The sequence below is a fragment of the Neopsephotus bourkii genome, unplaced genomic scaffold (genome assembly GCF_033783945.1).
Source record: "Neopsephotus bourkii isolate Nb327-2 ecotype Australia unplaced genomic scaffold, CSIRO-AGI_Nbou_v1 NB_196, whole genome shotgun sequence".
NCBI lineage: Eukaryota > Metazoa > Chordata > Aves > Psittaciformes > Psittacidae > Neopsephotus > Neopsephotus bourkii.
Window position 1 is genome coordinate 18,192,877 of NW_026900709.1, and position 24,068 is coordinate 18,216,944.

General features: G+C 43.2%; 1 protein-coding gene across 3 annotated transcripts; it reads right to left on the reverse strand.

Annotated features, from left to right (window-relative positions):
- Positions 1-1,040: 1,040 nt before the first annotated feature.
- Positions 1,041-23,340, reverse strand: LOC133207378 (dual specificity protein phosphatase 13B-like). Of its 3 annotated transcripts, XM_061344243.1 has the most exons (5): positions 22,860-23,340; positions 19,947-20,146; positions 3,991-4,195; positions 2,644-2,864; positions 1,041-1,530 (listed from the first exon to the last, which is right to left on the reverse strand). In XM_061344243.1, exons 3-5 carry the CDS (start codon positions 4,146-4,148, stop codon positions 1,304-1,306), a joined length of 606 nt encoding a protein of 201 aa, XP_061200227.1. In that variant the 5' UTR covers positions 4,149-4,195; positions 19,947-20,146; positions 22,860-23,340; the 3' UTR covers positions 1,041-1,303. The 3 variants fall into 3 exon arrangements, with proteins under 3 accessions (XP_061200227.1, XP_061200229.1, XP_061200228.1); XM_061344245.1 differs by lacking the exons at positions 19,947-20,146; positions 22,860-23,340 and adding an exon at positions 15,640-15,797; XM_061344244.1 differs by lacking the exons at positions 19,947-20,146; positions 22,860-23,340 and adding an exon at positions 10,408-10,521.
- Between the last annotated feature and the right edge of the window lie 728 nt (positions 23,341-24,068).

Here is a 24,068-nt window from a genome sequence, read left to right on the forward strand (position 1 = left end):
TTTCCCTTGTTGCTGTGCTCTTCTTGACTAGCCAGCTCACACGGTGGGGAGTATTCATGCCTCTGCATTCCTGAATTTGGTACTAGGAATGCAAACAACTGCAATCCCTCAGTTGGCTTTGTGTTGGAGTGTTTGTCCACTGGGAACCAAGAGCCAGATGTGCTTCACATAGTTTCCAGGCAGCACTGATCCATCAGATGACAGTAGCTATTGAGTGCCTTTATGGTGGCCCAGAGACACAAAGATGAAAGCCTGATGCCTGTCAGCACCTCCCTTGCCATTTCTGTGTCCCTTCAGTTTTCACTTGAGTCCCCTCCCAAAAGCAAATGCCACAGAACATGATGTTGCAATGTTAATGACCTTTATTCTGGGGAAAGAAAATCCCAAGTTTTATAATGCTGGACTGTCAGATGAATCTGGGCTGGATTCAAACTTGTCGTCAAATGCTTTTCTGCACCCACTCCCACTGCCCATGCAGCTGTTTGGAGCCTCAGCTGGGAACCCACCTTCTTTGTCTTTGGATGCATTTTTCCACATCATCTCCATCTCCTGGATGATTTTTACCACGAAAGATGAGCAATGTTTGAATGGTTTCTCAAAAAAAGGCATTTTAATGGAAGAAGAAAAAGCCAAAAAGCCCCAAAAAACCCAAATCCAAACTGATGAACAGTCAAAGGAAAAAGACTATAGGGAGACTTAGAATAATTTCTTAGAGTGTCTTGTGTTGTTTCCCAGCTGCTCTGCATTTAAACAGCCTCTTACCACTAAATCGGGGGCTCCACCAATTGTAAAAGCAAGAACTAAGCAGTGCCAGACTCAAGTCTCAAAATACCAACCATCTTAGATATGGGGAGCAAAGGGTTGGGGGGCTTATTCAGAAGAAAACTTCTAAGCATTATCATAGCATAAATAATACGGCATCTTTCACCTCAAATAGCCTAACACTTCATAAAATGATATGAGCTTTACTAGTTGCTGAAACACAGCTATTTCTGAAGTGGAATCTGATCTCTTTTTCTTTCTCTCTCTCTCTCTTTTCTTTTTTTTTCTTTTCTTTTTTTTTATTTTTTTTTTTCCAGCAGGGAGCAATGTTTTAAGGTGGAGAGTGAAGGATGCAGTACACAACCAATCCTAAGTACAGTCTTGGAAGGCTTTGCAAAATGGACAGATCAAGTAAAATGTACTTTCAGTAATAACATGCATTCTGGTGTATCACAAACTTTCATCCTCAGTTTACAGATGCAATTCATTAAAAAGAAATACAGGAAACTCCAGTAACATTTGTCCTCTCAGCAATGCTCTCTTACAGCTCTTTGGTAGCAGATGCTCTGGTTCTGTTTCTCTCTTCACTTAGTTTAATGTCCAAGTCCCGGAGCTGGCTGAGGAACCCTGAATTTGGGCAGATGTCTCTGTGAGCACTCACTGTTTTCAGAGCATCCACGATTGTCATGTTTTCATGGATCATTAAGAAGGCAAGCACTAAAGATGCTGAGCGGCTCACCCCCATGGCACAATGAACAAACACCTTACCTGCCAAAGCAAAAGAGGCAGAGCAGGTGAGTGGCCTTTAGCATTTCTAAAGCGAGGACAAAAAGCACTAGAAACACCGGAAAACAGTGACAAATAGCGGATACTCAGGGAAGATTAGCATAAGTTCATGCCATACATTTTAGGCAATTCATACTGACCTCATGCATCTAATTTAGGCCTCAGATTAAAATAGCTGGAATTTTCTGTGGAAGGAGAAGCTTTCTGTGACTAAACTTGTTAGTGCAGTTTTCTGTGGGAAAAAAAACTCCAACGGTTCTGGCAGAAAATTTTGGCCCATCCCTGGCTGTGATCACTGACAAGTCCCATAAACTCTGTAGGATAGTCTGCCTGTAAAAACGGGCTCATAATTTACTGTATCTCAGCAGCCCAGTGTGAGCTATAACTGGGGATTTAATAAAGCACTCTAGTGAAAGCAGCAGATCTCGCAGCCAGTCAGAGTCGGAGCAAACTCTGGAACAAATGGAAATTATGATAACTAAGCCATAATCCAAACTCTGCTGACAAAAATTCAGGAGGCTGTGGGTCAGGCTCGTAGTTTTTGACTTAGTTCATTAACTGCTGCTGCTTCTCTAGCTTAATAGACAGCCTGAATAAAGCTCCAATTCTGTGAAGCACTTAAGCATGTGAAGCATTTAAGCCAGCGCTGAAGTGCCGCTGCTCCCATCTGAGTGCCACTGCTCTCATCTGAGTGCATCAGGAGCAAGAGCAGGGCTGCATTATGTGGGGCCAGGCTGAAGCCCCTGCCAGGATGCGAGGTGCATGTGAAGGCACACGGATCCTGCCAGTTCCTGCAGGAATAGGGCAGGTGGGGGAGCACCCGCAGTGCCATAACCTCTGCCCTTGCCTCTCACTTCCTCTCATGTTGGGCTTGGAGCAGCCAGCCTTCCCCAGCTCTCCAGAGCCTGGCCATGGCCACCTTCTCTGCAATGCGTGGCACAGGCGCCCTTCTCCCACCCTGCATGCGGCAGTTCTGCTTGTGTATTCTTGAACTGTGGGCTGAATATGAGCTTTGCTGGCTGCCTATTAGTGCACTGAGATGCCATTTGGCTCATGTTGAAACTTCCTCCCAAAGCCTCTTTGCCTCCCTCTTACCTCCTGAGGTGTTTAAGGCTTTCCTGATGAAATTGGCAGCATCGTAGAAGAAGATACTTAAATTAAAGGAAGGATCATCAAATGCTTCTATTCCATAGTACTCTATTTGCAGATCTTCGTAATATTTGGCTCCTGTGTTGATGTTATATGGCCCATCTGCTGCATTAAGGATATGAGTAATGTTGAGGCTTTGAAGAGTAGTTTTGCTCCTAGCAGCCCACCTGTTTAAAGACACGAAGAATTCATTGGCAACACTCCTAACATCCTGCTAACATAGCATGGTTTAAAGTTAGTGCCTGCTCCCACTAGGGAAGGATACAGGAACTGCATCTTGCTCACGGAGTAGCAGATTTTGAGAAGCTCATAGTGCTTCACACTTGAAAAACATGGTATGGTGTTGTGGAGAGAAGCAGGAGCACGATCTTGCCAGTGGGATACTGTTAGTTACGAAAATGCCTCCCAGCAGGTAATTCCTGGGAACATGACTTAATGTATAAAGTGGTTGAGATTTTCCTGAAAACAGTTGCTTAGCAAGTTCTAATCTCTCATTCATAGTGCACATAGGTCACAAGGGTGAGAACAGATGCAGCAGCATCTCATTCCTGGTTCAGAAATGCTGCATCACATCATGTTTACCAGCCAGGTTCTCTCCCCTGCCCAACATGAACTGGGACTAAAGTTATTTCACAAAACTGTGATCCTTAAGTAATGAATTCATGAGGAGGAGGAATTGGGAAAAAATGAGCTGATGAGTATTTGTAATCTGCAGCAATCCAAATAGAAACAAATGGCAATAAATGGCAGTTGTCGCAAGAATAAGGTACTTGCATGAGAATTCCTGTTTGATATTTTCAGTTTTACCATCCTTGAAAGAAAGTTTGGGTTTCAACGGGAAAAATCCCTATTATATAATTCCTTTAAGTTCTCCTCCATCTGGCTGCTGATCCTGCTACTCCTATTTAAATGTAAAGGCTACTATCCTCATCTGCTATCTTAGAGCACAGTTTCCAGGGTAGACAGATAGTGCATTTCAGAGTTTACACCAATTTGAGATGGGTTCTTTAAGACTTTTGTCTAGAATACAAACAATACAAACAATTCTTACCCTGCCAAATTCCCTGCAGTACACAAAATATGGAAAACCCCATTCAGACACACAGTGAGTATGACACCATTTTGTACGTCATGTTTTTCATGACATCCAAACTCCTTCTTGTTACCAGTTTTGGAAGCCTGCATAGCAAAGACATTCCTGCGGACCCAAAAGCTGCTCCCCAGTGTACCACACCCCTTCCTCCCTCTCCCGGGGACCAATAATAGTTCAACAAAAGGACCGTAGGTTCTTACGCATCTCCTAGGTAAACATTCGGCCAGACTTGGTCCACGTGATTATCAGACCCTCCTCTAAACCAAAAGAGCCGCTGGAGGTCTGATAGTGCTGGTGTTTCATAGGAAGTGCTCCCTGCACTGCTCGTTGGAGATGAAGAGTCTCTGGTGTGAAGCATCTGGCTGCTCTCTTGCACGCACTTGGGCTATATCAGGGACAGCTTTTCTGAAATGAATTAAGAGGAGATTTCCGTACAGAAATAATATTCCCTAGAAAGTAGTCCTGCCCATTACCCTCCAAATAACATTACATTATTCTAACTAGTGTGTGTAGCAGGGCCTGCAGGTGTTGCTAAAAGCATCCAGAGAGCAGGCCTGACCCTGTGGTGGGACTACAGGCATGTAATTCATCCCCTGAGAAAGCAGCAGCAGCAGAGATATGATTTAATTTCTTGACAAGTAATGCTGTTGAAAAAGAACATCCTGTGCCACCAAAATGCAGCACTGGCTGAACCTCGTAGGTGCAGGTATTATTTCTGTTACTATGGCGCTAATGAGTGTGTGCAGGGAAGCTCTAATACTTCATGTTGGAGAGCTACCAAAGCATTTGTGCACACTTGATTCTGGTTAGTTAAAACTGGAAGTTTTTGAAAGAATGAACCATTGGACTGACTTATACTTACAAAGCTCCTAGAGCCAAGGTGGAAATCTTATGATGTGTATGTAAGACATACATGCATATAGTGTGTGTATATATATATATGTATATCAAATGTATGTGCATACAGTTTTCTTTCATTTATGGGGTGTATTTAACATGTATATATGCATACATGTATACATATAAATGGATTTTCACATGTGTATATGCATATCTTTACATGTGTCTGCACATATATAAATGGACAAAACTTGAACTAGTTTTTTCTATCTCTCAGGTGAATACCCTGAACACTCAGCTATACTGGTATGGTTGCATCTGTCTGTCTCAGTCTCTCCTCTGGGAGCTGTTCTACTTCGTATAAATAATGTGATAGCTCTTTGCCTCCAGAGAAAGGCTGTTTCTCTCATATGAGGGTTATGGTCCTTACTTGGAATGTGAGAAAAAAGAGCATCTCAAATCTGGGAAACTATAGACCTGAAAGTTCTGGCTTTGTTGCCCTGTTGAGAATCCCATCTAGGACCCCATACAGCTTTGTTCCCACACAGATCATGCAGCAGAAGATGGGTATCCCTTTTGCAATGTTGTTTATTGGTTTAGACCCAGGAAGCTCGGGCTAGTCAGTCCAGCCTAAACTAGAGCTTCAGTCAAGAGCAAGAGTTCAAAGATATCTAAGTGGTCCCTTCCCTGAGACTTTACAAACATTTCTCATTATCCTGAGTTGCTGTTCTCACCCCCAGAGAATACTGACAAACTTTGTTTGGTTGCTTGTTGATATTAAGGCTATAATAGAACTCTTCCCAAAGCGATGTGGCCAGTTTATTCTGACATGGCATCAAACTTTCACTGTAGTGCCTGAATGCCTACGTCTAGAGTCTGGCTTTATTTTCCCAGCAATTCTAGAGAACAAGTGCAGATGGGACCTTCAGAAGTCATCTAGTCCCCTGCCCGGGAGCATCAGCTGCCAGATGGACGTTGCTCCAAACATCCAGGTACCTTATTTTTAACAGCGTATGTTGATTTGAGGAATAGGCAGAGAGCAAGGGAAAATATCTTGTTGCTTATGGAAAACGAAGTAGAGATGATGCAAGGCATATTACTGAACACACCATATATATTTCTGTGACCTCAGCCTAAATTTGCTTCCCCTGCCCCCTTTTCCCTCCTCCTCCCCAGAAATGTTAAGAGCACTTATAGCTTTTTGTATGTTCCAGTAAAAAGGAAGTCTCCCTAGGGTAACTACTTAATAAGGAAAATATGAAAAGCACAATAAAATTGATGGGAGAGATGGAAAAAACCTGACTGGTTTTACTTTTAATGATGAAGGAAAAGAACAGCAGGGAAGTATATAGCGCTATACAGGTAAAAGCCTACGAATTTTTCAGGGCACATAACACCAAAAGCTTTGGTAAAAGAGTATGTTGTGTAATCCCAGCACAGATTAGCATGAAGAACAGTGCAGGAAAAGGTACTGTGCATTGCCCTACAAGTTTTACTGCCTTGCAGCAGAAGTCATGCACTGTGCTCAAGAGCTACTGCCAGCATTGTCATGATGACCTGTTTGTACTTTCACTGACACGGAACATTAAGCTGAAGCAGTAAAAGGAAACCAAAAAAAAGATAATAAATACAGTTTCTACATCAGGAGATTCATAAGACCACAGGCTCATTTTCAAGGAGTGTGGTTGACTCTCAATTGCTGCAGATGTTTAAAAGCTGAAGTTGTGCAGGTAAGCCGATGGATATTAAACTTGCAGTTCTCCTAGCCCCCGCTTCTTTAAACTTCTGTTGCAGCCTGTCAGCTAGTTACAGTAATGGAGATGATTAGCAGAGAGAGCGAAAGAGATGATTAGCAGAGAGAATTACATTGCAAAGCCTTTTGTTCGAGACCCGACTTGGGGAGGTTCTCCAAGAATTGAGTCGTTTTGGTGCCGGTGAAACTTAGCAGGCAACTCCAGCCTTTGTAGCCAGGGAGGTGTTTTGCAACAGAGCTCCCTTTCATTCAGCAGTCCTCTTTCCAAAAAGTGTGTCAACATCATTTGCTTCACATGACTAATGCCAGACAAGTGAGCTCCTCATGTCAACACCAAGAAGCATAGCTCCTCCCAAGCACACTGCTCAGTCCTGCGTCGCACTGGCTTTGAAATTGAATTGCTCTGCTGGGCCTTTGGGGTAAGCTTGGAAATAGCTATACCAGATGATTGGACTAATGAGGAAAGTAATATGAATTTTTTAATTGAAGGCCAGGGACTTTGCTAGAGGTGTATGTCGTCCTGTTCCCCCCCGTTTCCCCCCCTTCCCCCTCTTCCACTGTAAGATACTGCAAAGCTAGCAAAAGTGCTGCCACTGATTACATTTCTCTAAGCTTCTCCCTCCGGGTGGCTCCCAGAAGCTGCTCTAGTTGGAAAGAGCCAGTGACTGCAGGAGGGCAGGAGCCCCTGTAAGTTGGGGGGGGGGGATAATTCTATGTTACAAGGTCAAAAATGTTTCTGCAGAGAACTAAACCATGCAAGTTGAATAGGATTACTTTTATTTTAAACTTTAGCCTGGAAGTACCTAAAGACCATCTCATTAGATTGTTTCTTTCCATCTTTCCTTTTCTTTTTTTTTTTTTTTTTTTTCCTGGTTAAAAACAAAACAACAGGAAACAAAACAATAAAATAAAGCCTTCTACCTATAGTAGGCATTTGAGACTGGATAGGGATTTTAAGGGCAATCCAGATGTATTAACCTCTTTGCTTCCCTGGGAGAATACAAGGTAGCGCAAGCTCTATAACAGCTCTGTCATTACACATCAGTTTCCAAACTGCACCCCAAATGGGCAGGGCCTGCTCAGCCTCATGTCTGAGGTGTGGAGCCTGAGTCACAGGGGCTTGAATTTCCCTGGTGGGCATGAGAGCCAGGCTGGAGGCACAGGCAACTGTGGTGCTGGCATTGCTGAGCAGCAGGAGCATGTAGGGCTATGGGTGAGTCCGTACCCTTGTTTGCATGCAGCTGTGCCATTCTGGGACCTCATCTACAGCATCCTAGTTAAGCTTTGTATCTCCTGATTATTACCCACCACTTGAATGCTACAGTCTGCAAGGCTTTTTTTCCTAGACTGGAAACAATTGCTGTTTTCTACTGAATATTTTTCTGGTGAAGAAAAGAAGCAACCACACAACCCCCACCGACTTCAACTGGCTAAAGCATTTAACAGATTTGTGTTGCATTTGCAGATTCCAGTGAAAGAAAACTCAGCAAAGGTCTGTGAAAAAAGCAAACACTCCAGTATTGTAAGTTTGAAAATAGTTCAACAAAAATGACCATTTCTGGTTTTCTATTCAAAGTTACTTCTGTTTTGGAATTCTACTTCAGCATTGTGTAAAATCTATTAAAATATTAAAACAAGATAAAGTGGCTTGTTCTTGGTTGAGAAAAGCATGTTTTGTTTAACTAAAAATGAACACAAACTAACTGAGCAGCCACCTATTTGCCTAGCCCTAAGTTTAACTTTTGTATCAGGTGCAAAGCCTCTCACCATTTTCCTGTGCTTGTTACCTTGTCTGCTGAAGACTGAACTGGGTTATAGAGAGGTTAATGACCGTCTGAAGAGGAGACAGTGGCAGGGCATTAGTTAGGCCCCAAGTCATCTTTCCTCTATCCCTTTTCCTAGCTGGCACAGCTCTGCTTGTGGTTCTAATGATAGCTTGGATAGGGACAGGCATCTTTCAATAACAAGGTCTTACATGAGATTATTGATAGCCTTGGGCACAGCAGGGCACTAATTTTGGCTGGACCTGTGGTTACTACAATAACACAAACACCAGCTAACAATAACATGATACAGAAAGCTCCTGCAGTCAAATATCCTAAATTTCCCAAATCAAAACCTGACAAACTAAATGGTTCAAAATGCCAAAGCATGAGATCAAAATATAATTAATGTGGAAAAATAAAGAAAAAAGCAGCAGCCTCTCCATGCATTTGAAATTGCTATCTACTCTGTTTTTCTTCTCTTTTCTCTCAGCAAGCATCTCTGCATTTATCTTTTACACTCCTTGCTCTTTTCTCCCAGGTAGTGCTTAACACTATGCCTCTTTGTCCTCCTGATGGAAAAATCCAGATGGAAAGAAGTGTGGTTCACAGGGAAATGATCATGTAAGTGGAATTAATCTTTCAGATACTGTAATTTGAAATCTGATCTTCCTTTTTATTAAGAAGACCCAATCCACGTCTCTACATTTTGGTCAGAATTTGATGCTAAGAGAACCCAGGAGTCTCCTGAGGTAGAGCTGAAAGCCTTGTGTGCAGAAACAGGCACATTTAAAAGCAATAGCAAAGTTAAAACAGCCAGATGGGAACCTAGCAGGCAACCGAGAGGGGAACTCTCTGTTTTCCTTGCAAGCCTACAGGGGCTTGTTTGCAGGAATTAGAATCTCTCACCAGCAGTTCACTGCAGCTCTAATACCAAGTGGTATTGAAAATGAGAAGCAGGTTATGGCTGATGGTTTAAATGAGGCACCTATGGGAATTTAGAAATGAGATCCTGGACTTGTCTCAGTGTAGACCGTGCACATGGCAGACCAATATTGCTTTCTTGGCTGACTGCATCATATATTATGGCCTTTTATTTTGCCCACACTCAAACAGCAGGGAACAGTAGAAGTTCATTGCTCCTGCTCGCTGTTTAAACCCTGATCTGCCTCACCAGAGGCAGAGCCCCTGAATAATGGAAAGCAGAATCGGTCCCTCGGCCTCAGTGCGGGTGCATGTTCAATGCAGCACTGTATTAATGCCATTGCCATTATTCCAGAGTGAAGAGAAAAGCAGAATGTACAATTAAAGCTCTGTTTGGTTCGGGTTTTAAGAGAATTTACTACCCGGGAAAGATGCCAGATCGAGGGCTCTGGAAAACACAGCCTTCTCTTTAACCGCAACGTCGAGGAGGAGCGGGAGCAGCCCTGCACGCCTCCTCTGTGGCTACCCCCTCAGCTCAGCTCGCAGATGCCCCTTGCCCTACGCTGGCAGCCGTGTTTTACTGGGTGAGAGAAAATCTGAGTCCTCACACCTCTTCACTGCTTGGTCTCCCTCCTGACACCTCTGTTCACATCCGGCCTTGTACGTTTATGATGGGGCCCTCTGACTCCTCCGAACTGAGCTGGAAGGTACCAACTTCTGCTTGCAAGGAGCCTGAGCTGGGCTGGAGTGCAAAAGAATCCTTCTACCATGAGCACTACTGTCCCTACACAGGGCTGCCCATGGGGCTGGAGGAGCTGCTGCCCCACAGGAGCTGCATGCATCTGGGGATGGCAGGAACACGACAGGCTGTTCCAGGAATGGAAGCAGTCAGAGGGCAGGGCAGGTGAGGGTAACCAGCCTCAGCCAGGGGTTCAGATAGCCGGGAAAGTTGGCGATGGTGAGGCAGGTCCCAGGTGAGGGGAGAGGATGTTATTGCAGCTCATGGGAGTGCTCCTGGAGAGCATTTCCTTTCCTTTGCAATGTAATGGATCTGCACATATTTTCCTAAGACCCTATCTTTCCAAGCAGGGAGAACCTCTGTGCTGCCTTCAGCCCCCCACTCCCACCCTACCTCCCCAACTCTCAAACTACCCCATTTAAGAGCCACACAGCTTAGGCACAGGGCTAAAGCTGCAGGAAAGGATGCTTGAAAAATGGGGGCAGTGGGTGGAAAACTGGGGAGTCCTGCGTGCCATGACAAGCCATGGCTGTGGCAGCACGACAGCTTTTACATCTGCAGCTTTCAGATTCAAAGGAGATAGAAAAAAAAGTATTACCTTAGCAGCTGGTATTTCTGAGCTATTCAATACACCATCCCCAGCAAGACAGCGCTGCCCTCCACAGGCTCCTACCATAATTTCCGACTCGTCTGTGAATATCTGTCAAGCCTAAAAATGACGGTAATTCCCTTTTGGGGCCCCCTTGTCCAGGGTACCACAGGTAGGAATTAACACCCCACCCCCTCCACCCCCCCGAACCAGTATTTTACTGGTTTTCGTGACACATCTCGACTACACTCATGCTTCTCCCTGAACTAAAAATAGCTGTATTTCTAAGTCCTGCTGCCAGCAGCCATAACTGTGCTATATGCTATATCAGGAGAGCACAAAATCACCACGCAGCTAACTGCTTCTAATAGTAGAAACTTCGCTCTAATCTTATGTAACGCCAGTAATGGAGCAAAGAGGCTGTGACTTGTGAGCAGCTTAGACAGAAAGCTTTCTTGGGCAGCCCGTGCCCTCAGGGCAGACGAGCTCCAGCAAGAGCAAGAAAAACAAAGTGACCTTGATATTGATAACAGTTCAGTGAGTGCTGTCACAGCCAGCGCTGTGCCGAGATCTCATCCGTGTCACAGGCTGCCGATAGGAGTGAGTTATGAGCAGCCCTGATACAAATTATGTCAAAAAGACCAGACTCGGGGTGGGAGGGGTAGGGGGGAAGGGGTGCCTTGCAAGCTTCAGGAAAGACAAACAAGGGTGTTAACATACTGCTATTAAAAGGGGCTCCAAAGCACTTGCCATTCTGCAGGCAGCATGGATTTGTGTGACTGTGGATTAAAGAGGTGGGGGTTCTCCTTGATTTACTCCTCAAATTATTTTTGTCTGACTGCTGCTGTCAATACAAAATTGAAAATGCTGTCAAGCTTGTGGGATTTCAGAATATTTGAAGGCACGAGTAACAGGGTTTTGATAATCCTCAGTCTTCGAGCTGTCTGTCTCAAAGTGAACGTAAGCAGTGAAGTGCTCTCTTTGCCTTGCCTCACTTGAAAGGGTACGTACGAAAAAGGCACCTCTTTCTGAGGTTGACAAAGCTGTACAAATTCTTTGCAGTGGAGTCAAGTGCAAAAAGACTTCAAAACTCTGCAGTGGAAGATCTGTTTTGTCACTTAAGTCTTTTTTCCAGCACATCATGGAGATTTCAAGGGACATTCTCAGCTTGGCTGGGGCAGAGTGGACTGGTTTTTCTTTAGGCTTTTTTTCTTTTTTTTTTTTTTCAATCACTGACTTTAAAATCCCAGTTTGTTTTTCAGTTAAGTCATATTTTAAGTAGGATGATTGTATGTCTCAAAGGAATTGACCAGTGATGAGGTGCACGAGAACAACTGAGAGAAGGTATTAAAACCTAGAACTGAGGTTTACTTTCTCTTGCAAACTTCTGGTTATGTTTCTGATGACTATTTGCTTTTATCTTGAATTTGAAGAAATAAAAGTGGGGGTGGTTTTCCTGTTGCTCCTCCCTAGTGTTGGGGTACCAGGTAAATCAGGGAGCTGCTCATCAGGGGATGTGAGTAAAGTGGCGTGTGCAGCCACCTCTCCAGGCTGTGATGGATGAGGGGGGCCAAGGGCAGATGGAGGGATACTGTTGCTGCACTGTGGAATATTCAGTCCCAAGGTCACTGGGAGAGCTTGTCCTGCCTTTTGCTAACTGGTGGGAAGTAGTTTCCCCACCAGGCCTTGCTGTGCTGTCTCTGCAAGGAGCCAGCAGCACGGTGCTGCCCCGCTCCCCAGATACCACGCTGATGCTCCCTGAGTCTTGCAGTAGGTCAGGCTGGGCAGAAGCAAGGATTGTTATGTGCCAGGAAGTTTTTGGAGGGTCTTTTCACTTTTATGTTGTTAGGTTTTATGCTGCTGTTTTTCTGATGCTGTTTTCTGCTGAGGCTTGGTGTGGCTGTAGACTGATGCCAAAGCTGGCAGGGTGGCGGAGGGAGGAAGAGCCTCCAGCAAAGCAGCAGCCTCATGGCTCCCAAGGAGAGGTAACAGGGAGGGATGCAGCCTTGCTGGAGGTTGTGCCTGCTGCAGGAGGTTTATAATAGACAGTTTGAGAACAGGCTGCAAGTGCAACAATCCCTTTTCCCAAAGCAAACCTCAGTGCCTCCAGCTCAGCCCTGGGCAGGCTGTTCTCTGCTTGAGAAAGTTGCTGTAAGCAGGAATACATTAAGGACTGTGAGCTTCTCAGGTACAATGGTAGTGGGAGCCACTCATGAGCTATAAATAGCATCAACATCCTTTCTCTCCAGTGCCTGGCATCCCAAGCAGTCATTCTTGCTGGTGCTAGTGAAAATGAACAAAGCTTTGAACAGCTTTTATTCATGTTGTCTTTGCAGGCTAGAATTTTGTGGGTAGTTTTTCTAACTGTCTCTGAATTTTGAGTCTATTTTAAGTGAAAATATTGTGCTTTCTCCTTTTGGATTTTTTTTTAATTAATAGAATTATCATATATCATTTTCATATTTTTAGCACAACTACGTGGGAAAAGCTATTGTGATAGGAGAGTGGGATTACAAGTCATCATTTACAAAGAACTTCTGTGTGATTGCAGGAAAAGGGGGAGAAAAAATCCCAGGAATTAAAATTTAGTCTTAGGTAAATCTTATATACATTTTTAACAAAATATTGAAAATATTTTGTTTTAGTGTTAAGCAAATAGTGCAAGGTGTTTTGGCACGATTTGTGATGTTTGTGTTGAGACATCAGATAGATAGAAATAGCTGCTGCAGTAGAAGAAAAAGCTTTACATGGCTATCAATCAGGTGAGATCTTCCTATGGTTTCATAGGAAACAAAAAATGTCTTTTGTCAAGAAGCTATAAAGACCTGAGAGCAAAACTGGCAAAAAGGACTCTTCTCAAAATATTTAGGGTGTACTTGATGAAGTCCTGTTATAAAACGATAAAGCCTCACATGTTATCAACTCTCATTTGCTGTTACAGGGATTCAAGAGACATAACATTTTGGCCTGGGATAACCACTGAACCACTGCTACGAGATCAACAGATAGAGCTGGAATAATCAGATGAGTTTTTCAGTATGCAAGTTATATTTTTTCCAATTATATCAACTGCTCTTATTATATACTGCCTTTACTGACAACCCCTGCCTTAGACCAGCACAGCAACACTGCTGTTACTGAAAGGCTGTGATTTTTCATGTTGCCAGAAGATGGCAGAAGAAAGCAATCTTGAGTGATTTAAAAACAGTGTACTCACGGCTGGCCTTTAAAGGCAGCTGCTACTGATAGACAAGAAACTGCGCTGGCTTGATGGAAGATAAATGTGAAATGTACTAGATAAATTAAACTGGTATTGACCTGGGTGTATATATCAAATGATGGACACTGTATCGTTTCCCGTGCAGGTTCTCTGTATGAGAAATGCTTGTAAACAGTGCTCATTTTTAATCTACACAGTGCTGTTTGGCCTGGTTCGGGGCTAGTTGTCACCTCAGACAGCATCTCTCCTGCCTGCTCTCCAGGGGAAAACTGACCCTTCAGTCAGACAGGTCTCACAGAGGGGACATTTCCACTGCCAGGACTGAGCTGTGGGGCTCTAAAGGAGGGCTTGGATGGAGAAGTCTATGTTGTTCATGCTCTCTCCCCAGCTGCTTTTACTTCAAGCACTTTTCTTAAAGGATAAACCCTCTGCAAGAGTGGAAATTCGTTTGGCAAGTGCATTCAGACTGAGGGGACTTTAAATTAACCAAAGACATGACTCCTCTCCCCATCTAGCGCAAAGCTCCCCTTGCATCCTCTGAAAGGTGAAAGCAAGCTGAAGAGAACTTGCGGAGGTCGTGGGGCGCTCATTAACCTTGTTTCCGAGCGGCAGCACAGCGCGGACGCTGGGGGTCCCGGTGGCGGTCTCGGCCGTGCCGCCGCTCCCCACCAGGTGTCTCCGTGCCTCCAAGAAACGGGCTTCGGCGAGCTCTCTGCCCACGCGCCGGCTTCCTCACCCATCCTGCAGCCTCGCTTCTCTCTGGCCCCCATAGCCTGCGTCAGCATCCCTGGAGCTGATGGGGGCAATTAGGGGGGTTTGTACTACGACCAGCCCTTCTACTCATTCTGCAGTGATTAAAAGCATTATAAGGTTTAGGAAGCAGCCAAGTATTGAAGTCTAAAAGCTGAAAGATATACAGGGGAAGAATCATGCCACACTTGTCCTGTTTCTTATGCTGTCTTCCCCTATCCTCTGCTCTGGGCTGATGGAGAATGACTGACCAGCCAGGCCTTCAGGTCTAACCTATCTTGTCACCTTTTCCCGTGGTTACAATATCCATAACTAGATATCAAATGAGACAACATGGGCACAAAACATCCAGCATGTGCCTGCCAGGCTGGGAATACATTTATCAATATGAACCAACATTCATTTCACAGTGGCAGCAAGGAGGAGAATGACAAGAGATCAAGAGTGAAGAATATTTAAAGCAACTTTCAGCTGTTGTTGATGATGAGGAAAAGCAACTGATGATATAGATACCCATCACCTGGGCAGGAGCAGTTTTGATCCTTGAGATGATGCTAACACAGGCCCCAGTGCTCTCACACCTTCCCCCTCAGGATTCTGATCCTACTTGGCTTTTTAAGGTACTGTTTCTTATATTGCTGCTTTTGATAAAATGACTTTGTACCCAGCTGGGTTCTGCAATTAGTAGCAGAATCAGCTTCATTTTGTGACGAAAGAACGGAAGTTCTGCAGCGTCTGGCACATCACAAGAACACTGCCAACACCCAGTATCTTTCCTTTGCCCTTTGGCTGCCTACCTCTGAGTTACAGGGTTCCACCTGCTATTTAGAAATAGATTAAACCTTCCTGAAAACAGAGCACAAGATGGCTTTCAGTCTACCTCATCCAGGACATCCTACCACCTGGGTTCTTTAGCCAGGCTTCCAGCAATGGGTTATCTAGATCAAAGCAGTGCCAGGGTATACTTAATCCTATTCTGGACATGAGGTGAGTAAGCACATACCCTTTATATGTTGAGGTTTTAGTAGGTATGTGTGTATGGGGCTAGCAACACTCTATAGACACCTGTTCCCCTTCCATGCTTGAAAGGAGCAGCTCCTCTTTTAGCTAATCCTCTTTTTTTTTTTTTTTTTTTAAGTGAAAACTACAGCAAAAACTGTTCTGCACAGATTTATCTGCAAAACAAAGACAAATTCAGAGCTGCCCAGGAACTGACAGTTCTGGGTAAAAGGGATTTTCTGTTTCTATTCTACTGGGTGAGGTGTATATACCTGAGAGGGAACAATGTGCAGGTCAGCTCAGAAAGGAGGATGTTCCTGCACAGGTGATGTATCATGGTTGTGGTGCTGGATCAGGGCTCGAGGGGTCTGCACTGAACTCTGCTCTTCTGCCACTTGCTCTTGACCGTTGCTGCAAGTAATGGCTGAGATTGAGTAGGTTTGTCCTAACCCAAAAGGTCAAATCTGGTCTGAAATGCCCAGAGCTGTCAGCTCGGTTGGGCTCCTTTTTCTATTTCTGCAACTGTCAGATACAGGAAGAGGGTTATTGACTTGCTGATTATTGGAACAGAAAAACATGCAGTAGAGCTGAGGTGCTGTCTTATACTGACTGACTATAAGTCTGTTGCAGGTTTTTTACCCATGGTGACAGAAGACAGTGCTAGGACCTGTTGATCATGCCTGTCCTATTTTTTGCCTTCCTAGGATCACAGACAGTTGTGATTATCAAGTAACTCCACCTCATCCCTCTGTTAGCTTAAGCATCCTGTTGATGAGTCAGAAACTGGCTGATGACAGGCAAGACCTCTCTGGTTAAAAAATTCAAACTCCCTCTGCTAGCAGAGGTGCTGGCATGGTGATAAGGGTCTCTTTGCACACACACAGCCTGCCTTCTGCCTGGTTACATCTCCTCCACGTAGGATGCTGCATCTTGACTTTATAGCTCCTCTACGTAGCTACACATTGCTTTCACAGTGGGATCTATTAGCACCATCAGCCCCCCTTGAAGAGATCTGAAAGCATGCCACCTTTTGGCACAGGAAGGCAGCCTGCTACCCCCAGAGGAAATAAAGACAAAATCCTGGCCAAAAAGGGAACCATGAGAGCAGAGCTAGGGTTATGACTTTCTAAATTCGTATCATCAGTCTGTGTTTGATGTCTGGGTAATAATAAGGGGACCAGTCTCTTACAGAAACCTAGGGCAGGTTAAGCAACACAGAGAAAAACTGTTTTTCCTGAGCTGCAGGACAGAGGATGTGCACGACCTCGCTATTCCCCACTCACAACCTCTGTGGCTGAGGATTTCATTCAGTGTCTCTTCCTAAGCCTTTCAGTCTGAGCTTTAAGTATGTTCAATATAGCTGCACTTCTTTTTTATTTCTGAAGAGAATGGCTTTCCCTTTGTACTGTTTGCATTTTTGTCATGCTGCGTTGGTTCACTCACCGTTTTCCTGAGTTTGGTAAAGAAGCTGTCTGTGAAAACAAGAACAGAAAAAAAGGAAAATTATGGAAGACTTTATATATATATATACATGGGGGAGAGATTTTTCAAAGGCAGAAAGCAGAGTCTATCAGGTTATGCACCTAAGTACTGTTCATGCCCTTAACAAAATCTCACGGTGTTTAATTGGTCTGTGCAAATCCATTGCCAGAAGAGGTAATTGACCATTTTTATAGAAGGATTGGTACAAAAACACTCCAGGCTATTGTTTTAGAAATTAAAAAAGAATTAGGAATTATGGAAAGAATATGTTTCAGGGCATCAGCCAGTCTCTCCTGAAACTATGCAAATTCACTTGGTGAAAACAACAGCAGACACAATGAAATGAGTTGTATGTGAAGAACTGAGCTCTCAAACATTATATTATGCAGAAGGTAAAGATCTGTACGAGATAAGTAACAGCTCAATGTGTTATCAAGGGTGCACTTCGATTTTGATGAATGTTAAAAGAACCTTTAGCCTTGAAAATAAAGAGGATAATTTCTCTCCAGGCAATGGCTGCTCATGAAAGTCATAAAATAAGAGCACTGGAGCCCTAATTTTATAGTGCTTTTTAAATGGTTTTCAAATGGTCCAGCTGCTTTGTGCCACAATAACACAAGGCAAAGATATTTACGCCGGCGATAACAAGCATGCATCAGCCTGCCTTAGCTGCTCTCCACAGGCAGCCTGCATTAGGCGAAACACACATGGAAAGCTGGTACTTGCCAGTGTGGATTGATCACAATTAACACCGTGGCTAGAGCGATCCTGGGAAGCTGCTTTTTCCACCAGACAACTTGATTGTTTTTCTTGTCTATGTCTCGCCTGCAAAGCATGAGATGTACGTGGCCAGTGATGCCGGTTCTATTTTGACACTTGAGAGCCTGCCAGCTCTGTGTGCCTCTTTGGCCATACCGTCCTTGGCAGGCTTCTCTTTTCGGAAATAGGAGGGCAAATGCATGCAGCCCTGGGTTGCACCACTGGTTTTGGTGGGAGTTTCCCCAAGGATTAACTTGGCCCCAGTGTTGGTGTTCGGCTGTTGCACTGTGTTGTCTTGTATGAAAATGCATACATGTGGCAAATGAGCTCTGGGCAAATGCTACATAGTTTTGCTGAGACGCTGGAATTGCCACCACCAACTTTCCCCAGGTATTTACCTCTGCATGTCTAGGACTTCAGTCTAAGACTACAATTGGTTTATAGCTCTAAGATGATCTGCTCTAAGATGAGAACTACCCCAGGGTCATAGAATCATGGAATAGTTAGGGTTGGAAAAGACCTTAAGGTAGCACCTAGTTCCAACCCCCCTGCCATGGAGTCGTCTACCTTAAGTTGCCAATTTGGGCAGTCATTTCAAAAGTCTGAGTAGTATTTCATCTTCGCAATCCCCTTTCCTCTGTGAGACACTGTCAGTAGACAGGGTACTGGGAGAAACCTGTCTTCTGAGGAAGTAGAGTAGGGTTGAAAGACCAGTCCCTTTAAGAAATATCTCTGTAAATTTAAAGAAATTGGCTAATTCTGTGTTCATTAGTGTGAAAGACAGATCAATGTTTGTGTAAAAAAATTTTGATGGTAATGGGGAATTCTCATGAAATGAAGGCTCATTTATGGCTGAAAATTTATTACATTTGCCATAAATCTCAGGTTTATAAAATTAGACAGAGCTGGGCAGAGGGCATAGTAGGAAGAACCTACCTCTGGGAAGTCCCTGGCCGTTGAGCATCTATGGTTACCAGGGTGGGAAAGTTATGTCCCACATATGGGTGACTTCTTGTACATGCTGGACTATGACGTTTTTTTCCCTTTTCATTTGCTGACCCCAATGCAGCAAAACATGTTAGCATCTTTTTATGGCAAGGGATAGCTTTAAGACCTTTAACTTCAAACAGGGGACTGTTTTCTTCTAGTGTTGAGTTCTAAGTGTTTTACTGAGCAGAATGGACAACAAACTGGGAACATATCCTAGAGGAGTATCTAGCACTTTTGCTGCCTTCATTAACCAGATGACTGAGAAGAGACTGGAGCACATGGAATTTAGAAACCTTCTCGCCCCTAAACAGAGAGGAAAGATAGGTTTGATGCCAAAGCTTTAGGTCATGTTCCTTTCATCTTTATCTGATATTCAGATTGTCTGTCTGATGTTCCTTCCTGTTTCTTTAACTTTTTTATGTCATAAGAGTTTAGAGCTTACGTAGGTGTACACTGTATCTTAAGTTCCATACATAAATCCTGCAGCTTGATAAAACTGCTCACTACTGGAGAACTCTTTGGATAGCATTGCCTAGAGGAAAGTAACAGATCATAAGGTAAGCCAGCACAAGGGAAGCAGATCTGCTTCTTCTAAGAATACAGTGAACAAAGATATCCCCTTCAAAATAGAGATAAATACATGTAGTGCTGTTCCAGGCTGCACGGAATAATGCCATGGTCACAGACTGCAAAGCTCATACTTCTGCCTCATTCACATCTCATCTCATCTCATCTCTGAGAGATCCAATTTACAGCAGCTGAGATAAAGCAGCCTCCAGGGTATTACATTCATCCTTCCATAAGTCAAGAACCACTTTTTGTTACTGGAGATCCAAGTCCAGAAAGACTGGAAAACACATACCATTAGGCTTTTTAAATGGCCAATTGGCATGTCTCTATAATAGCTCTTTGCAGCTTTTGGCTGTTTCTCAAACCTGAAAGGAACAATTTTTGTGTTGCGTATGCTGATGAATCAATACTGAAAAACTTAAAAAATCAGTGGTTTCTGGCTGAGAACTCAGAACTTTCTCTGCATTCGCTATAATACAGCATCATTTACTTTTATAATTGCTTTTTCTTTTTTTCTTCTCACCTGCTACAGAAATACACTCTGATGATTCCCAGTAAACCACTGTGATCCTTGCCACTGATTTGGACATTGGCTGCTCCTCATCTTTCAGGATCCTGCTGTCCTACCACCTGCCAATGGAGACAATGTCTGTAAGTGGATAATTAGGCTTACCCATGTGGTTGAGTGAGGTTTAGTTAATGGTGCTTAAATAATTTGTGATCGCTTAATGAAAGTGCTGCATAAGAGCAGTGGTTTACCACCAGGAGAGGGACTCACCATTTGGCCTTGTAAAGGTGCTCAGAGGCAGTACAGAAACATGCACCAAGGTGAAAGTTGATCAAGTTCTCTGCAGGTATTCCATCATAATTCATTTCCTGGCTGTGAAATGTTTGATCTTGTTTGCTTCCCTGCTTGCAGCATCCAATACATGGGTGACACCAAGCCTCTTCAGGACTTTCTTGTTATGGGCTATGGAGCTGTGGAGAATAATATATGAAAACTCACAATAAAAAGCAATTCAAGGTGCCTTGTGATCTTGTAATGTATTTCTGTCTATAGAGCCCGGCATTCACCATGTCTTGAGACATGCTGTGTAAGAAAGAGTAAGGTAGTAAAAGAAAAGTTAAAAGGTCATGATTGCTGAATATATGCAAAATATATGTGGAAACACAGGATTCCAAGTTATTTCACTTATGTAAAGACAGTTTCTTCCCTATATTTTCCTAAAAGTTTTTAACAAGTGTTACAGGCTCCAGCTGACTATAAAGTTATTGGGAATTATTGGCCCAAACACCCTACAGAAATTCAGTTCATGAAGTAGCTCAGGTCCTCCTACAACTGGACTTGAAATATGCATGTTGAAAGAACATACCCAGGTTTTAGCATAGCCTGTAACCATTTTGCCTCAGCCTGTAATAGTATTCTTTGATTCTTTTGTACAGTTTCTTTGAGCAGTATTAGCCTTGCTAATCTGGCTAAATCCCAGTTGATAAACCTGCCTGCTTAAGATCAGCATGAAGTTTGATTTCTGCAGGATATTTTACATCTTGTTCCCTTAGATGCTTATCTATCACTTTAAAAAAATTTACTTTTCAAACCCAAAGGGTTTAATTAAATTAAAGGCCTTGGCCTTGTGTATCAGCAATAGCTGATAGACAGACAAATATTTAATAATTGGTTTGTTCATGACTTCAAACTCCTCCAGGATGAAACACATGAAATTCATCATGTAAAGTCAGCCATTCATACTTTATTTTACAAGAGATATTTAACTTCTTTAAAGAAAGCTGACCATTAAATTTCAGAGAAAGTCATGAGGATAAATATTTCTTATAAAATACAGCATTAATTCTAGATTGAACTTTGATTTCCAGGTAGCTCCATATAAACTGCACTTAACCAATTCCACAAAAACAAGCAGTGACAATTTACCGTACCGGTTCAGGTTATTTTAGCTCTGGCACGAGTCCTGATGTTGGCATAGGTTTCCTCAGTAGCAGAGGCTTCCTCTGTTTATTGACTTCACTGAGTGTTGGGTTGGGCTCTAAATGCAAATACCCTCTTTATTCCATGTCTCCCTATCAGGAAGATCCCATGAAACCTTATTCTCAGGTGCTGTTCTTATTTGTCTTACTGATGTTGGCAGAGTAAAGAAATTCTATCTATAGCACTTGATAAACTTCCAGTTTCACTGATTGCAGTCTGTAGCTCCTTGTGCTTAAGCTCAATATTAGCAATCAGCTGTTGCATTAGCAAACAAGCCTGTTTACATTTTTATTCTTGTGAGCTGAATGTTCTTGAAGTTCATCTTTTCCTTACTACATGTACACACTGTCTTATCTGTACATTTCCCCCCCCCTTCCCCCCCACCAGGAGACAGAATGATATTGAGAATAAACATCCAAGAATACTTTGGAACATATATACCCACAGGGATTAAACGGAGGTCTTAAAACTGCACTTGGAAGAATATCTACAATCAAATGACGGTGTTAAGACAATACAATTTCAGTGATTTTTATAGTCTTAAATCTTTGCTTTTACTACCTGTTGGGCTCAGTTCTGCAAATCCTTATTTCTGCAAATGGTTCTACTAAAGTAAAAAAGTTAATTTCCAAGTATAGTTACGAGTTTCCTTTAACTGGAAAGGTGAAGGTTGGTTTCCCACTCCCGTCACCAAGGCAGTTCACTGAAGTATTGCATGTTGCTAGCTTCTGCCTTTCCACACCCAGACCAGACCAACACAACCGTGTTTCTGGGTGCCCACCAGTGCCTACTAGTGAGCAGCCAGCCACCCACTATGCGCATGGTTCATCTGCAGGGTGTCACACCCCTGATTAGAAACACAGTGAGATTAGGAAACAGGCTGTAATTTCTAAAACCAAGTTGTGTAAATGGAGATAATTTCCCTGTTGTCTAGCTCATTTTTAGGCTTGGCTTTTTCATAGCTAAAATAATGACCAATTAGCCTGTAATGTCTAATTAGCCAAAGGATCATTAGTTCCTCCTGTTTCTCTCATATAGGAATTACTGATTATTGATATTTCAACAAGTTTGCAACCTGCTGGTGGAAGGAACTTGTTTTGGCATAACATTTGGTACTAGGCATGTTGAGTGCAGGTGACTGCATGTTTTCTCCATGCTCCAGAGCAAAACAACCATTCGCACAAGTATGAGAAATAAACAGTGAAGTCGGCTGTCATTCAGCAGACAGCATATATTCATCAGAATAACCATACATTTTTTGGTCATAAATTTCAATTGCAAATCAAGTATCATATAAACAGCAAAAAAGTAGAATGCTTTTTTTTTTCTGTGAAAAATTCTATTCTAGTTAAAATTAAACCCCAAAAGTAAGACCCAATCATAGCTCAATTTTAAGTCTACTCAGGATCATTAGTCTGCCTTGTGCTTTATATGATAAATGTTGCAGCATTTATAAAATCTGTATGTTGAATAATTATAATGCAAAGCAATAGAGTCTTAGTCTCTTTTTAATGAATTTTATTCTGTTCTGTAGGTTATTTTTTTAATAGATAGTTTTTTTTACTTTCTTCTATGATAATTATAAGCCTATTTTAAGGCAAGGAAGTCTAACAAGCCAACTAAATAAAGTGTTTGGACAGCATATGTTAACCAGTACTGTATTCCCCAGCCCTTCAGAGCAGCACAGCCTCAGACAACACTTACATATTGCCTATGTAGAGATTAGGCCATTCTTCACCCATGTGATTTAATTCCACATCGCAGCTGTCCAAAATATCTGGCAGTTCCTGGGCAGAAGGAGCACCAGGCTCAGAGCATTCCTGGGCTGACAAGGTCTGACTGTCTTCAGGCACTGACCCCTTTGGTGGCCACACACAGATTTAGGCAGGGGGGAGCCTGCTAGGTGCTGCTGCTGCAGAATCCACAGGGGATTTCTTTTTGCTGAAGCATGCTCTTTGCTGCTGCTTGACGTTCCCAAGCAGGTGGCTGTCTCTAAATACAGCTCGCGCCTTGACGCCTCCCCAGATTAGCTCAGCGCTACATCCCTGATGCAATGGGGAACAGCCACGAAAATGAAGATTCTGCATGAAGTGAATCTCACACAAAACCCCTGCTACTCCCCTCCCTACATAAGCTATATTGGTGTGCCTGCCAGCAAAGAGCTTTCCCTATGAAAGAAATGTCAGTGAATGCAACTGTGATGCAGTCCCAAATGTCTCATGTGACCCAGTTCTAATAATAAGCTACCGGGAAAGAGGGGACAGCTCATCTTAAGGTGGAGTTCAAAATAAAGACCATGACAGCAGCTGTCCTGGGCCTTCTTACCAAAGGTCCATTGAGTGCACTATCCTGTGCATGACTCTGGCTGTAAGTGGATGCCTACAGAAAATAAGAACACACAAACATAAATTATACTGCTTTCTAACACTCTCCCAGCTTCCAGGTGGCTGCAGCTCACAAGCTTCTTGATCTGGAGGGAGTTCCTAAGTATTTGGTAACCTTATTGGGTATTTCTATCCCATTAGCTTTTCTGGGTACCCTGTGAACATTTATAGGCTTTTACCCTCTGCAACATCCTGCAGCAAGGCATTACACAGCTCACCTAAACCCCCTCCTCTTGTTTTAGACCTGGCTTCTACTGACTTCATTTGATTCCCTGACTTCTTGTACTGGAAAATAAAATTAAGGGAAGTTTCCAGTGGAATTTTACATGGTTCACTTCAGGCGACACCGTGGTTTTGTGGTTGCTTTAAGCAGATATATGTCAGCTCTAGCTGGGACAGTCCCTTTCACTGTGCTCTCTGCTCACAGACACTCACAGCCTCTGCTAAACTGGCACTAGTCCTCGTTACCCACTTGGTAAGGTGGCTCAGGAATTGGGTCTCAATGAAAATTGCTCTCAAAAGAATAAAA